This window comes from Hypanus sabinus, chromosome 12 (genome assembly GCF_030144855.1).
Source record: "Hypanus sabinus isolate sHypSab1 chromosome 12, sHypSab1.hap1, whole genome shotgun sequence".
NCBI classification, from domain to species: domain Eukaryota; kingdom Metazoa; phylum Chordata; class Chondrichthyes; order Myliobatiformes; family Dasyatidae; genus Hypanus; species Hypanus sabinus.
Genome location: NC_082717.1, coordinates 101,634,983 through 101,649,296, shown reverse-complemented (window position 1 = coordinate 101,649,296; position 14,314 = coordinate 101,634,983). Strand labels below are relative to the sequence as shown.

General features: G+C 44.6%; 1 protein-coding gene and 1 long non-coding RNA gene across 10 annotated transcripts in view; one reads left to right on the top strand and one right to left on the bottom strand.

Annotated features, from left to right (window-relative positions):
* Positions 1-14,314, top strand: part of serac1 (serine active site containing 1) — a 69,803-nt gene that overhangs the window by 36,860 nt on the left and 18,629 nt on the right. For all 9 annotated transcript variants that reach the window (XM_059986572.1, XM_059986569.1, XM_059986573.1 and 6 more), the window contains 2 exons: positions 5,842-6,004; positions 12,719-12,869. In XM_059986572.1, coding sequence (XP_059842555.1) covers positions 5,842-6,004; positions 12,719-12,869 — 314 coding nt within the window. The remainder of the gene's footprint in view (positions 1-5,841; positions 6,005-12,718; positions 12,870-14,314) is intronic.
* Positions 9,780-14,314, bottom strand: LOC132403205 (uncharacterized). The gene is made up of 2 exons (XR_009515209.1): positions 13,809-14,314; positions 9,780-12,413 (listed from the first exon to the last, which is right to left on the bottom strand). It is a non-coding gene; the product is annotated as an uncharacterized LOC132403205 (long non-coding RNA).

The window sequence follows — 14,314 nt, the reverse complement described above, 5'->3', positions numbered from 1 at the left end:
AACTTATTTTCCTCTGTCAGGTCACCACTCAATCTGCCACGTTCCAGGGGATAAAGTCCTAGTCTAAGCAGCCACTCATACACTCAGAGTTACAGAACTGAAATAGGTCCTTCAGCCCATCTAGTCCGTGCTGAAGTGCTAATCAAATTACCCGAATTGACCTGCACCTGGACCACAGCCCTTCATTCCCCTCCATCCATGTACCTACCCAAACTTAAGGGCTGAACTCAAACTCGCATTGACTACTTCTACTGGCAGGTTGTTCCACACTCTCACCACCCTCTAGGTGAAGAGTTTAACAATTCACCTTTCACCTTTAACCCATAACCTCACCCAACCTCAGTGGAACAAGCTTGCTTGTATTTACCCGATCTTTACCCCTCATAATTTTATATACCTCTATCAAATCTCCCTTCATTATCCTATGCTCCACAGAACAAAATTCCTAAACTATTTATCCTTTCTATATAACTCTGATCCTCAAGATCTGGCAACATCCTGGTAAATGATTTCCGTGCTGTTTTAAGTCCAGTAACAGGGTGATCAAAATTGTCCCCAATATTTCAAGTGCTGCCTCACCGATGCTTTTTGTAACTGCAACGTAACTTCCCAGCTTCGATACTCAGTGCCCTGACTGATAACAGCCAGTGTGCCAAACAGCTTCTTCACCATCCAGTCTCAGTGTGACACTGCTTTTGGCTAACAATGGACTTCCACGCATTGTTCACTCTGTGTCCTAACACCCCCCGCAGCTCTTTGATTCTATCCAGGTACAAGTTCTATTCTGGCTTGACCTCCCAAAGTCCAACAACTGACATTTATCTGGATCGAAAATCATTTGCAAATACTCAGCTCATGTACCTAGCAATTTAAGATATCCCTGTGAATTTTCATAACTTTCTACACTATCTACAACTCCCATTTTAGTATTGTCCACAAATTTACTAACCATGCCTTGTACGTTCACATCCAAATAGTTAATATGAATTATAAACAACAAAGGTCCCCTGTGGCACACCAGTAGATACAGTCCTTTAATCTGAGAACCAGCCCTGAACCCCATTTCTGACCACTGAGTCAAACCACTCTCTCCCCTGGATCCCATGCGACCTAATCTACAACCTCGCCTGCCATGAGGAATTTTGTCAAAGGCCTTCTAACAGGCACTGTCCTATCCTCAAACACCTCTTGGTTACCTCCTCAAAGAACTCCCAAGGGATTTGTCAGACACGACTTCCCATACAAAGTTGTGCTGACTGCCCCAAATCAGGCAGTTTGTTGGTAGATCCTAGCCCTCAGAACCCCCTCCAGTCATTTACCCATCACCAGAGTCAGAGTCGCTGGCCTGTAGTCTCCTGGCTTGGTTTGCTGCCTTTTTTCAAACAATGGCACCACATTGTCCACCCTCCAGTTCCCCCAGAGCCTCACCTGTGCTCAGAGTTGAAGCAAAAATCCTTGTAAAGGCAATCATGATTTTTCCTTTAGCTTCCCACAAGGTCCAAGAATATACTAGGTAGGCCTTTGGGATTTGTTCACCTTAATGTCCTTTAAGGTGTCCAATACTAATTGACAGGCACTCTAAGAAAACAACAGTCATTTCCTGCATTTCGTTAGAACATAGAAAACCTACAGCACAATGCAGGCCGTTCGGCCCACAAAGTTGTGCCGAGCACGTCCCTACCTTAGAAATTACTAGGCTTACCTATAGCCATCTAGTTTACTAAGCTCCACGAACCTATCTAAAAGCCTCTTAAAAGACTCATATCCGCCTCCACCACCATTGCCGGCAGCCCATTCCACGCACTCACAACTCTGAATAAAAAAACTTACCCCTGATATCTCCTCTGTACCTACTCCCCAGCACCTTAAACCTGTGCCCTCTTGTGGCAACCATTTCAGCCCTGGGAAAAAGCCTCTGACTATCCACAAGATCAATGCCTCTCATCATCTTATACACCTCTATCAGGTCACCTCTCATCCTCCGTCGCTCCAAGGAGAAAAGGCTGAGTTCCCTCAGCCTATTCTCATAAGGCATGCTTCCCAATCCAGGCAACATCCTTGTTAGCTGCATCATTTTCTCCACAATAAAAACCGAAGAGAAATATTTATAAAAAAGTCTCACCCATTTCCTTTGGTTGCACACCTCGACAGCGGTGCTGGCCTTTAATTAGACCTATTCTCTCCCCAGCCACCCTTTTACCCCTATCGGATAACTTGGGGTTTCACCTCATCTTACCAGCTGTATTCAAGATTAAAGTCATTTCCTGTACACGAGGGTAAAAGAGAATGAAATAATTGTTACTCCAGATCTGATGCAACACCCAAAAAAGCACAAAAGATAAAGAGCACAATGACAATAAAATAAACACCATGAATGTAAATACAAGGTAGCCTATATGCATTGATTGATTGTATGTCCATAAAGTGACACTAGGCACAGGGGTGCCTATACAATAGGTAACTAACAGGAAATAATAAAGTGGTGGGGGGGGGGGTGTGGAGGAGAGGGTTTAGTGTGTATAGGTATTGATCAGCCATACTGGGTGGGGAAAGTCCTCATGGCTGCTACGTAGCCTCCTCCCTGATGGGAGGGTGCAAACAGTCTATGGCAGGGTGGATTGAATCCTTCATGATGTTACTGGCCGTTTTCTGACACCTCTCTCTATGTATGTGGGTAGGCCGGTGCTGGTGGTGCAGTGACTACCCACTGTGGAGCCTTCCTGTCTGCCACAGTGCTGTTTCCATACCAAGCAGCGATGACTCTTGTTGTGAGGACACTCTCTATTGTGCCTCTGCAGAATGACATGAGCATGGATGTGCCAAGTCCAGCTCTCTTCAGCCTCCTCAGGAAGAGGCATTGGTGAGCTTTCCTGACTGTGTCGGATGTGTTCTGTGTCCATGAGAGGATGTGACTGATGTGCATTCCCAGGAGTTTGAACCTGCTCCCACTTTCCACCGATGTAAAGTGGGGTGTGAGCGGTGCAAGCCCTCCTGGAGTTGATAACCATCTCCTTTGTCTTGTTGACATGAAGCAAGAGGTTACTTGCCTGGCACCAGGTCTTGAAGACTTCCACCTCTCCTCTGTAGGCTTGTCGCTGGTGATGAGCTCTGCCACAGTTGTGTGATTATCGGATGTTTGGCCATGCAGACGTGTGAGCAGTCTGTACAGCAAAGGACTTGGCACACAGCCTTTTAGGGGGCACCTGTGGCGAGGACGATGGGGAGGGAGGAGTGGTTGTGCATCCTGACTATCTGAGATCTGTTCGTTAGTATCTCTCTCATATCCTCTTTTTGCCCTCATAACTTTCCAGCCTTGTCCTTCACCCTGACCCTGAGCTCCAGACGTCACACTTTTAAAGGCCTCCCACTTGACACACTCCTTTCCTTTCAAACAATCTCACTCAATGGCTCCAAAATTTGCTCTTCCCCAATCCCCTTAATTTGTGAACCAGTTATATCCTGCGTCATTACTACGTTAAAACTGATTGTTCAAGAGCCATGAAGTAATGTTGCAGCTCTATAAAACCCTGGTTAGACCAGGGTTCCATTCTGGTTGTTTCGTTATAGGAAGGATCTGGAAGTTTCAGAGAAGATGCAGAGGAGATTTACCAGGATGCTGCCTGGGTTACAGAGCACATTTTATGAGGAAAGGTTCAGTGAGCTAGGGCTTTATTCTTTGAAGCAAAGGAGGATGAGAGGTGACTTGATAAAAAGGTGCATAAGATGTTAAGAACCAATTGGTAGATTGGACAGCCAGCACTTTTTCCAATTAGTGAAAATGGTTAACACGAGGGGGCATGATTTTAAGGTGTTGGAAAAACACATGGGGGGAAGTAGTTTTTTTACAGAGTGTTGGGTGGATGAAATGCACTATCACAAGTGGTGGTAGAGGCAGATACATTCTAGAGACTCTTAGATAGGCACATGGATGAAAGACAAATGGAGGGTTACGTGAGAGGGAAGGGTTAGATTGGTCTTGTTGGTTAAAAGGCTGGCACAATATTGTGGGCTGTAATGTTCCAAGTTGGAATAGAATTATGGTTGCTGGAACCAACAGATACTTCTGCCACTTGCCCACCTCATTTCTCAGGAGGATCTGTATGTAATGTCACAGGTTTAAACCCGACAGAAGGTGGAGTGCTCGGTGGCTGCAGTGGAATGAAAATTGTCTTCAGTGGCCCTGCTCAAAGGCATTTTGGAAAGATGGCACGTTATGGGATTAAATGGGTGGATTATTTGCCTCATGACTGAGTGACTGCCTTACATTTGGTCCAGATGTGCAGCAGCATTCTATAATATCCGTGCTCCTGAAGATAAGATTAGAGATGCATGAGTTAGTCAGGAGTAGCCGACAGATTAAAATTCATTTATTTATTTATCATGTGTGCATGGAAACTTACAATGAAATGCATTGTTTGCATTAATCACCAACACAACCTAAGGATGTGCTGGGGACAGCCAGTAAGTGTCACCACACATTCCAGCACCAACACAGCATGTTCACCGCAGAACAACAGCAGCAAAGCAAAAACCCCTTGCCTCACTAGCCATCCACAAACACACTCACACGGACAGTCCTCTTACCCCAGCCTTCAGCCTCTAGAGGGCTTGTAGACATTGGGCCTTAGACTTGCCCAGTGGGCGTGTAGGCCCAGAGCTTTGGCCAGCGGGCCTTGCCTTCTGGACTTCTGATCGACCTTTTGGTACCAACCCCAGGACACACTGATGACAATGAATGAAGACTCTGACTCTAGGCCTCAAACTCCGGACTCGGTGATGATGAGACCCTGAATGCTAGGCCTCAATTCGTCACACCGACTCGTGTACCCAGGGGGTCACTGACCCTCGTGCCTCCTGCCTGCACAGAACTCCGATCCCAGAACCCGCCAATGACTTGTTGACCTTGGGGGGCTACCAGCCCTTGTCCTTGCTGGTCTCCCAGCATGACATCTAACCACGGATGTCCATTGTCACAGGTTCACGTTGCTGGCCTTCAAATGTGGAACTGAGGCCTAGATTTCAACCTGACCTTGAATTCCCCTATATCCCTGTTCCTAAACCCTAACTCCCCTCTCTGACTTCAAGACCATCCCTGCGAGCCTAAAAACAACAAAGTGTGAGCCTTGACTCGATGGAGACTGCAGCTTGTCACCATCTTGACTGGATTATTTTTTAACCATAAGATTTATTAAAAAGGCAAGTTGAGTTTGCCAAGAATAATGTTTTGGAAGACTGACTAATTGGGCAAGCTAAGGGAATGGGTGGATGTGATGCATTAAGGTTTTAGATGGTACCTGAGAGATGACTGGGAGATACTTCAGAGTGTGGACTCCAGACGTTCATGAATGTGGCTCACTATCACCACCTTAAGGAAAATTAGGGAAGGACGTTTCTGTGAATGACCAGATAAGTATATCCTACAGTAGCCTTAAAAAAATTACTTCACTCAAGTTCTGTTCTCTGAATGTTGTTCACAACCATGTATTCTCTGTCTCTTTCTAATGCAAGTGCCATTTCTCAATTGCTACTTTACTTAAAAGGAATCCCTGCCTCCTGGTTGCTGCTTTGCCATCAGCTTCGTTAATGGGCAAATCTGCCTGTGCATGAGGTCATTTCAACTGGTGCTTCAGCTGGGTGTGGGGAATTTGTTCCCCTAAGGAAGATGTAATTTTTCACACTAATCTTTGCTTATATCACTACATGAGCAGATATTTTTCTTCTTAAATCTGTGTTAAATGAGTTGAAGATTGTGCCAGTTTCATGTGCTATTATATCATATTGCTTTTCTTTATTGTATTCATTGAGGTGAAAGTTTTTCTTCAATTTCCATCCCAACTTCAGGTACCCAGCCACTGCGATGCAATCGTAGTAAATGGAGGCTTGCAGTTGCTCCAAAAAATTTACCAGCTACGCCAAGATTCTCAAAAAATTCAAAGGAACATCATTCGGACAATCGGAAATCTGGCTTTACAAGAGCATCTCCACTCGGCCATTGCACAGTCAGGTAGAATGACTGTGTGTTGTAATGTGTAGACAGTCAGATACAGTGACAGTGTGTTGTAATGTGTAGACAGTCAGGTACAGTGACAGTGTGTTGACATGTGTAGACAGTCAGGTACAGTGACAGTGTGTTGTAATGTGTAGACAGACAGGTACAGTGACAATGTATTGTAATGTGTAGACAGTCAGGTGTAGTGACAGTGTGTTGTAATGTGTATTCAGTCAGGTACAGTGACAGTGTGTTGTAATGTGCAGACAGTCAGGTACAGTGACAGTGTGTTGACATATGTAGACAGAGGTGTAGTGACAGTGTGCTGTAATGTGTAGACAGTCAGATACAGTGACAGTGTAATGTGTAGACAGTCAGGTACAGTGACAGTGTGTTGTAATGTGCAGACAGTCAGGTACAGTGACAGTGTGTTGTAATGTGCAGACAGTCAGGTACAGTGACAGTGTGTTGACATATGTAGACAGAGGTGTAGTGACAGTGTGCTGTAATGTGTAGACAGTCAGATACAGTGACAGTGTAATGTGTAGACAGTCAGGTACAGTGACAGTGTGTTGTAATGTGTAGACAGTCAGATACAGTGACAGTGTGTTATAATGTGTAGACAGTCAGGTGTAGTGACAGTGTGTTGTAATGTGTAGACAGTCAGGTACAGTGACAGTGTGTTGTTATGTGTAGACAGTCAGGTACAGTGACAGTGTGTTGTAATGTGTAGACAGTCAGGTACAGTGACAGTGTGTTGTAATGTGTAGACAGTCAGGTGTAGTGACAGTGTGTTGTAATGTGCAGACAGTTAGGTAGAGTGACAGTGTGTTGTAATGTGTAGAGAGTCAGATACAGTGACAGTGTGTTGTAATGTGTAGACAGTCAGGTACAGTGACAGTGTGTTGTAATGTGTAGACAGTCAGATACAGTGACAGTGTAATGTGTAGACAGTCAGGTACAGTGACAGTGTGTTGTAATGTTCAGACAGTCAGGTACAGTGACCGTGTAATGTGTAGACAGTCAGGTACAGTGACAGTGTGTTGTAATGTGTAGACAGTCAGGTACAGTGACAGTGTAATGTGTAGTCAGTCAGGTACAGTGACAGTGTGTTGTAATGTGTAGACAGTCAGGTGTAGTGACATTGTGTTGTAATGTGTAGACTGTCAGATACAGCGATAGTGTGTTATATGTATAGACAGTCAGATACAGTGACAGTGTGTTGTAATGTGTAGACAGTCAGGTACAGTGACAGTGTATTGTAATGTGTAGACAGTCAGGTACAGAGACAGTGTGTTGTAATGTGTAGACAGACAGGTACAGTGACAGTGTATTGACATGTATAGACAGACAGGTGTAGTGATAGTGTGTTGTAATGTGTAGACAGTCAGGTGTAGTGACAGTGTGTTGTAATGTGTAGACAGTCAGGTACAGTGACAGTGTGTTGTAATGTGTAGACAGTCAGGTACAGTGACAGTGTAATGTGTAGACAGTCAGTTACAGTGACAGTATGTTGTAATGTGTAGACAGTCAAGTACAGTGACAGTGTGTTGTAATGTGTAGACAGTCAGGTGTAGTGACAGTGTGTTGTAATGTGTAGACAGTCAGGCACAGTGACAGTGTTGTAATGTGTAGACAGACAGGTACAGTGACAATGTATTGTAATGTGTAGACAGTCAGGTGTAGTGACAGTGTGTTGTAATGTGTATTCAGTCAGGTACAGTGACAGTGTGTTGTAATGTGCAGACAGTCAGGTACAGTGACAGTGTGTTGACATATGTAGACAGAGGTGTAGTGACAGTGTGCTGTAATGTGTAGACAGTCAGATACAGTGACAGTGTAATGTGTAGACAGTCAGGTACAGTGACAGTGTGTTGTAATGTGCAGACAGTCAGGTACAGTGACAGTGTGTTGTAATGTGCAGACAGTCAGGTACAGTGACAGTGTGTTGACATATGTAGACAGAGGTGTAGTGACAGTGTGCTGTAATGTGTAGACAGTCAGATACAGTGACAGTGTAATGTGTAGACAGTCAGGTACAGTGACAGTGTGTTGTAATGTGTAGACAGTCAGATACAGTGACAGTGTGTTATAATGTGTAGACAGTCAGGTGTAGTGACAGTGTGTTGTAATGTGTAGACAGTCAGGTACAGTGACAGTGTGTTGTTATGTGTAGACAGTCAGGTACAGTGACAGTGTGTTGTAATGTGTAGACAGTCAGGTACAGTGACAGTGTGTTGTAATGTGTAGACAGTCAGGTGTAGTGACAGTGTGTTGTAATGTGCAGACAGTTAGGTAGAGTGACAGTGTGTTGTAATGTGTAGAGAGTCAGATACAGTGACAGTGTGTTGTAATGTGTAGACAGTCAGGTACAGTGACAGTGTGTTGTAATGTGTAGACAGTCAGATACAGTGACAGTGTAATGTGTAGACAGTCAGGTACAGTGACAGTGTGTTGTAATGTTCAGACAGTCAGGTACAGTGACCGTGTAATGTGTAGACAGTCAGGTACAGTGACAGTGTGTTGTAATGTGTAGACAGTCAGGTACAGTGACAGTGTAATGTGTAGTCAGTCAGGTACAGTGACAGTGTGTTGTAATGTGTAGACAGTCAGGTGTAGTGACATTGTGTTGTAATGTGTAGACTGTCAGATACAGTGATAGTGTGTTATATGTATAGACAGTCAGATACAGTGACAGTGTGTTGTAATGTGTAGACAGTCAGGTACAGTGACAGTGTATTGTAATGTGTAGACAGTCAGGTACAGAGACAGTGTGTTGTAATGTGTAGACAGACAGGTACAGTGACAGTGTATTGACATGTATAGACAGACAGGTGTAGTGATAGTGTGTTGTAATGTGTAGACAGTCAGGTACAGTGACAGTGTGTTGTAATGTGTAGACAGTCAAGTACAGTGACAGTGTGTTGTAATGTGTAGACAGTCAGATACAGTGACAGTGTGTTGTAATGTGTAGACAGCCAGGTACAGTGACAGTGTGTTGTAATGTATAGACAGTCAGATACAGTGACAGTGTATTATAATGTGTAGACAGTCAGGTACAGAGACTGTGTGCTGTAATGTGTAGACAGTCAGGTACAGTGACAGTGTGTTGTAATGTGTAGACAGTCAGATACAGTGTGTTGTAATGTGTAGACAGTCAGATACAGTGTGTTGTAATGTGTAGACAGTCAGATACAGTGACAATGTGTTGTAATGTGTAGACAGTCAGGTGTAGTGACAGTGTAATGTGTAGACAGTCAGGTATAGTGACAGTGTGTTGTAATGTGTAGACAGTCAGATACAGTGACAGTGTGTTGTAATGTGTAGACAGTCAGGTACAGTGACAGTGTAATGTGTAGACAGTCAGTTACAGTGACAGTATGTTGTAATGTGTAGACAGTCAAGTACAGTGACAGTGTGTTGTAATGTGTAGACAGTCAGGTGTAGTGACAGTGTGTTGTAATGTGTAGACAGTCAGGTACAGTGACAGTGTGTTGTAATGTGTAGACAGTCAGGTACAGTGACAGTGTAATGTGTAGACAGTCAGTTACAGTGACAGTATGTTGTAATGTGTAGACAGTCAAGTACAGTGACAGTGTGTTGTAATGTGTAGACAGTCAGGTGTAGTGACAGTGTTGTAATGTGTAGACAGTCAGGTACATGACAGTGTTGTAATGTATAGACAGTCAGATACAGTGACAGTGTGTTGACATGTGTAGACAGTCAGGTACAGTGACAGTGTGTTGTAATGTGTAGACAGACAGGTGTAGTGACAGTGTGTTGTAATGCGTAGACAGTCAGGTACAGTGACAGTGTGTTGTAATGTGTAGACAAGTGTAGTGACAGTGTGTTGTAATGCGTAGACAGGTGTAGTGACAGTGTGTTGTAATGTGTGGACAGTCAGGTACAGTGACAGTGTATTGTAATGTGTAGACAGTCAGGTACAGTGACAGTGTGTTGTAATGTGTAGACAGTCAGGTACAGTGACAGTGTGTTGTAATGTGTAGACAGTCAGATACAGTGACAGTGTGTTGTAATGTGTAGACAGTCAGGTGTAGTGACAGTGTGTTGTAATGTGTGGACAGTCAGGTACAGTGACAGTGTGTTGTAATGTGTAGACAGTCAGATACAGTGACAGTGTATTGTAATGTTTAGACAGTCAGGTACAGAGACAGTGTGTTGTAGTGTGTAGACAGTCAGGTACAGTGACAGTGTGTTGACATGTGTAGACAGTCAGGTACAGTGACAGTATGTTGTAATGTGTAGACCAGAGGTCGGCAACCTGCGGCTCCAGAGCCACATGCGGCTCTTTGATCTCTGTGATGCGGCTCCCCGTGGTTTGTTAGCTTTTGAAATGTAATTCGAAATTTGAAGATTATGGTGATCTTGTACAATATGAAAACTTTGCGGAGACACCGTTTCCTGGCACATCCGAACCGGCTCACAATTAGCCACCGTTCCGACTAAGGGAGATAGCCTACGGGGGTTTGTGAGTACGTGTCTTTTGGAGCATCCGCGCCCACGGGGACGGGTTGAGGGAGGCTTTAAAGCAAGGCTGTTTAGTTCGAATAAAGTTACCTTTGACTGCAGTCTTTTTTTTAGCGCTGCGTGTAGCGCTACACCGCTACAACGTGTTTTTTATCGCTATTAATATACATCACAACTGCCAATGCCTGACACCCGCCAGTGCGCGCTTTCTTTTAATTCTTCGATCCAAGGTAGGCTACCTATGTAGTAACCTTCAACCCAACGTCTTTTTTTCAGAGTTCAAAATGTTTTTGTTGCATGCAGAAATGTAATTTCGTTTTCTCTGCAGGAGTTCATCAATTTCAAAAATGCAACACATTATAGTTTGTTTATACATAGCATAAAGGCAAAAAAAACCCGTTGTATGCAGTGTTATTTCATTTTGTGGCTCCCAGTGTTTTCTTTTCTGTGGGAAATGGGTCCATATTGGCTCTTTTAGTGGTAAACGTTGCCGACCCCTGGTGTAGACAGTCAGGTGTAGTGACAGTGTGTTGTAATGCGTAGACAGTCAGGTGTAGTGACAGTGTGTTGTAATGTGTGGACAGTCAGGTACAGTGACAGTGTGTTGACATGTGTAGACAGTCAGGTGTAGTGACAGTGTGTTGTAATGTGTAGACAGTCAGGTACAGTAACAGTGTGTTGTAATGTGTAGACAGTCAGGTGTAGTGACAGTGTGTTGTAATGTGTATACAGTCAGGTACAGTGACAGTGTGTTGACATGTGTAGACAGGTGTAGTGACAATGTGTTGTAATGTGTAGACAGTCAGGTACAGTGACAGTGTGTTGACATGTGTAGACAGTCAGGTACAGTGACAGTGTGTTGTAATGTGTAGACATTCAGGTACAGTGACAGTGTGTTGACATATGTAGACAATCAGGTGTAGTGACAGTGTGTTGTAATGTGTAGACAGTCAGGTACAGTGACAGTGTGTTGTAATGTGTAGACAGTCAGATACAGTGACAATGTGTTGTAATGTGTAGACAGTCAGGTGTAGTGACAGTGTAATGTGTAAACAGGTACAGTGACAGTGTGTTGTAATGTGCAGACATTCAGGTACAGTGACAGTGTGTTGTAATGTGCAGACAGTCAGGTGTAGTGACAGTGTGTTGTAATGTGTAGACAGTCAGGTGTAGTGACAGTGTGTTGTAATGTGCAGACATTCAGGTACAGTGACAGTGTGTTGTAATGTGCAGACAGTCAGGTGTAGTGACAGTGTGTTGTAATGTGCAGATGGTTTCAAAGATTTCGAAGGAACATTTAATGTCAGAGAAATGTATACAATATACAGCCTGAAATGCTTTTTCTTCACAGCCTTCCACGAGGAGTTGCCCGAAAGAATGAATGAGAGTTAAGTGTTAGAACTCTGAAGCCCCTCTCCAGCTTCCCCCACCCTCTCACGGGCAGCATCAAAGCAATGACCCCCCTCCCCCACCAGTAAAAACCCCCACCGAGCACTCCAGCATGCAGCAAAGCATCAATAAAGACACAGGCTTGTGGTTACTCATTCTCCCAGTATTCGATATACCACAGGCTCTCTCTGTCTCTCCCTCATCTGTCTCCATTACACAGCGAGAGGGGCCACATAACAAGCACCTCACTGATTTACGATGTTAAAAGTCTGTTGTGTCAAAGATCTCGGGTCCCTGGGCACAGAGCCCGCAGCCAGCTCGCTGCTTTAGATCTTCCTTCTCCCACGACACAGGGATTTCCTGCAGCAGCAGCAGCCTCGAGTCTGCCCACCTCCAGAGCCACGAGATCCCTAAGGCGTGCAGGTCTCCTAGGCCGCGCCCTTGGCATATTGAATAGCGACCAGTCGTGAGGCCCCATCAGCGGGTCCCATTCCCGCAAAGAACCGAAGTCAGCGCGTAACCCCACGTTAGGGTCTTCAAAAGAACTCTGGAAAGGAAAAATACAGATATTAAAGATAGACATAGAGCTGTTTCCGATGATGCAAGCAAAGGAGTTTTCCTCCTCCGATCGTGCGATAGTCAGGCTTCTCCTGATAGCATTGAAGTTCATCTCACACGCATGTATCAGAACATTGACGGCTGCTAATGTTATTCAATTTTCCTGATAGTTAGCTTCTTCAGCATGTTTTGTGAAATGTGGTGAAGGTATTAGCATTACTGAATGTATCTATCAATGTACGGAAGTTCTAGAGTGGAATCTTCAAACCAATGCGAAGGATCTTTGAGTTGCAGGATGGATTGGTATCTTAGCTGAGGTGATGAAATCGCCGCATGTTATCCAGGCTTCACATGCTGCAAGGGCTTTGGCCAATCTGGACAGGGACACCGTGGAAGAGAAGTACCAGGATGGAATATATATTCTTCATCCACAGTACAGAACAAGGTAAGTCATTTCAGCTAACTTGGTACTTAGCCTCGTCATTTAGACCAGCTCGTGAACCCAAATCCTTCCCATAGTTTATCCCCTAACGCTGATGATCGGAGACCTTGGTCCCTTGTTCAGCTGTTGCAGCTTCCCTCATCAATATCACCATCAGCATCACGTGCTCTGTCATATGATCCTGGTCTTTAATCACTCCTTCACTCTGCTGGTCTTATTCTTTTCCCTACCCATGACCATGATTGTTCTTGGCAATTTTTTCCACAGAAGTGGTTTGCCATTGCTTCCTTCTGGGCAGAGTCTTAACAAGACAGGTGAGCCCAGCCATTATCGATACTCTTCTGAGATTGTCTGCCTGGCGTCAGTGGTTGCACAACCAGGACTTGTGATGTGCACCGGCTACTCGTGTCCATCCACTAACTGTCCCTTTGGCTTCACACAACCCTGACTGGGGGGCTAAGCAGGTGCATCACCTTGTCCAAGAGTGACCTGCAGGAAGGAGTGCCTCACACCTCCTAACAAACCGCCACCCTTCAACATCCTTATAGTACTTAGATTTCCTGAAGTTGAACAGTCTATCTGTTTTGGTCTTGAATATATTTCATGATTCACAGCTGCCTGCAGTACTGAGTTTAAATATTCACAGTTCTGAAAAGGAGTTATTGCTAATCATGGCTTAAATGGTCAATCGATTGATCGATTGAGACACAACGCAGAATAGGCCCTTGCAGCCTTTCGAGCTGGACTGCCCAGCAGCCCCCATCTTAACCCTGGCCCAGAGACAGGACAATTAACCTTCCGACTGGTACATCTTTGGACTGTGGGAGGAAAGCAGAACACCCAGAGGAAACCCAAGCGGTCACATGGAAAATGTGCAAAATCCTTACAGGCAGCGGTGGGACATGAACCCGGGTCGCTGATACCGTAAAGCGTTGTACTCACCACTACACGACCCGCCTACACTGTCTGCTTTCTTCAAGATAGAGATCTTCAGTTCCATTGAATTATGAAGGAAAAGGGACCGTAAAATGAGGGTGTTGGGCTCAGCAACCAAAGCTGACAGCAAAGCCAGTGAGTGTTTGGGGTGTGGGGTTAGGTGGGGTCATGGTGCAGGCAGGTTTCATTGTCAATGGGTGAGGTCCAATAGGAAGGAATTCACAGAATGGATTTGTTTTTCAAGCTGGTACGCATTCAGTGGGCTGAATGGCCTCTACTCGTGACGTGGCCATTCTATGAATGATTATCTTTCCCCAGATTCCAGATACAGATCCTTTTAAAACTGATGCCTGTGCAGAGTAATTGTTGAGTGTATTTTGATGCTGATAAATTTAAGTAATTAATCAGCCCCTTGGTAATAACTTTGGTGAACACTGCTTAATGTAGGCGTAACTGCCAGATAATTTGCAGTTGCCCATATGTTGAACAGTACTGATGTTGGTCTCTTTTGT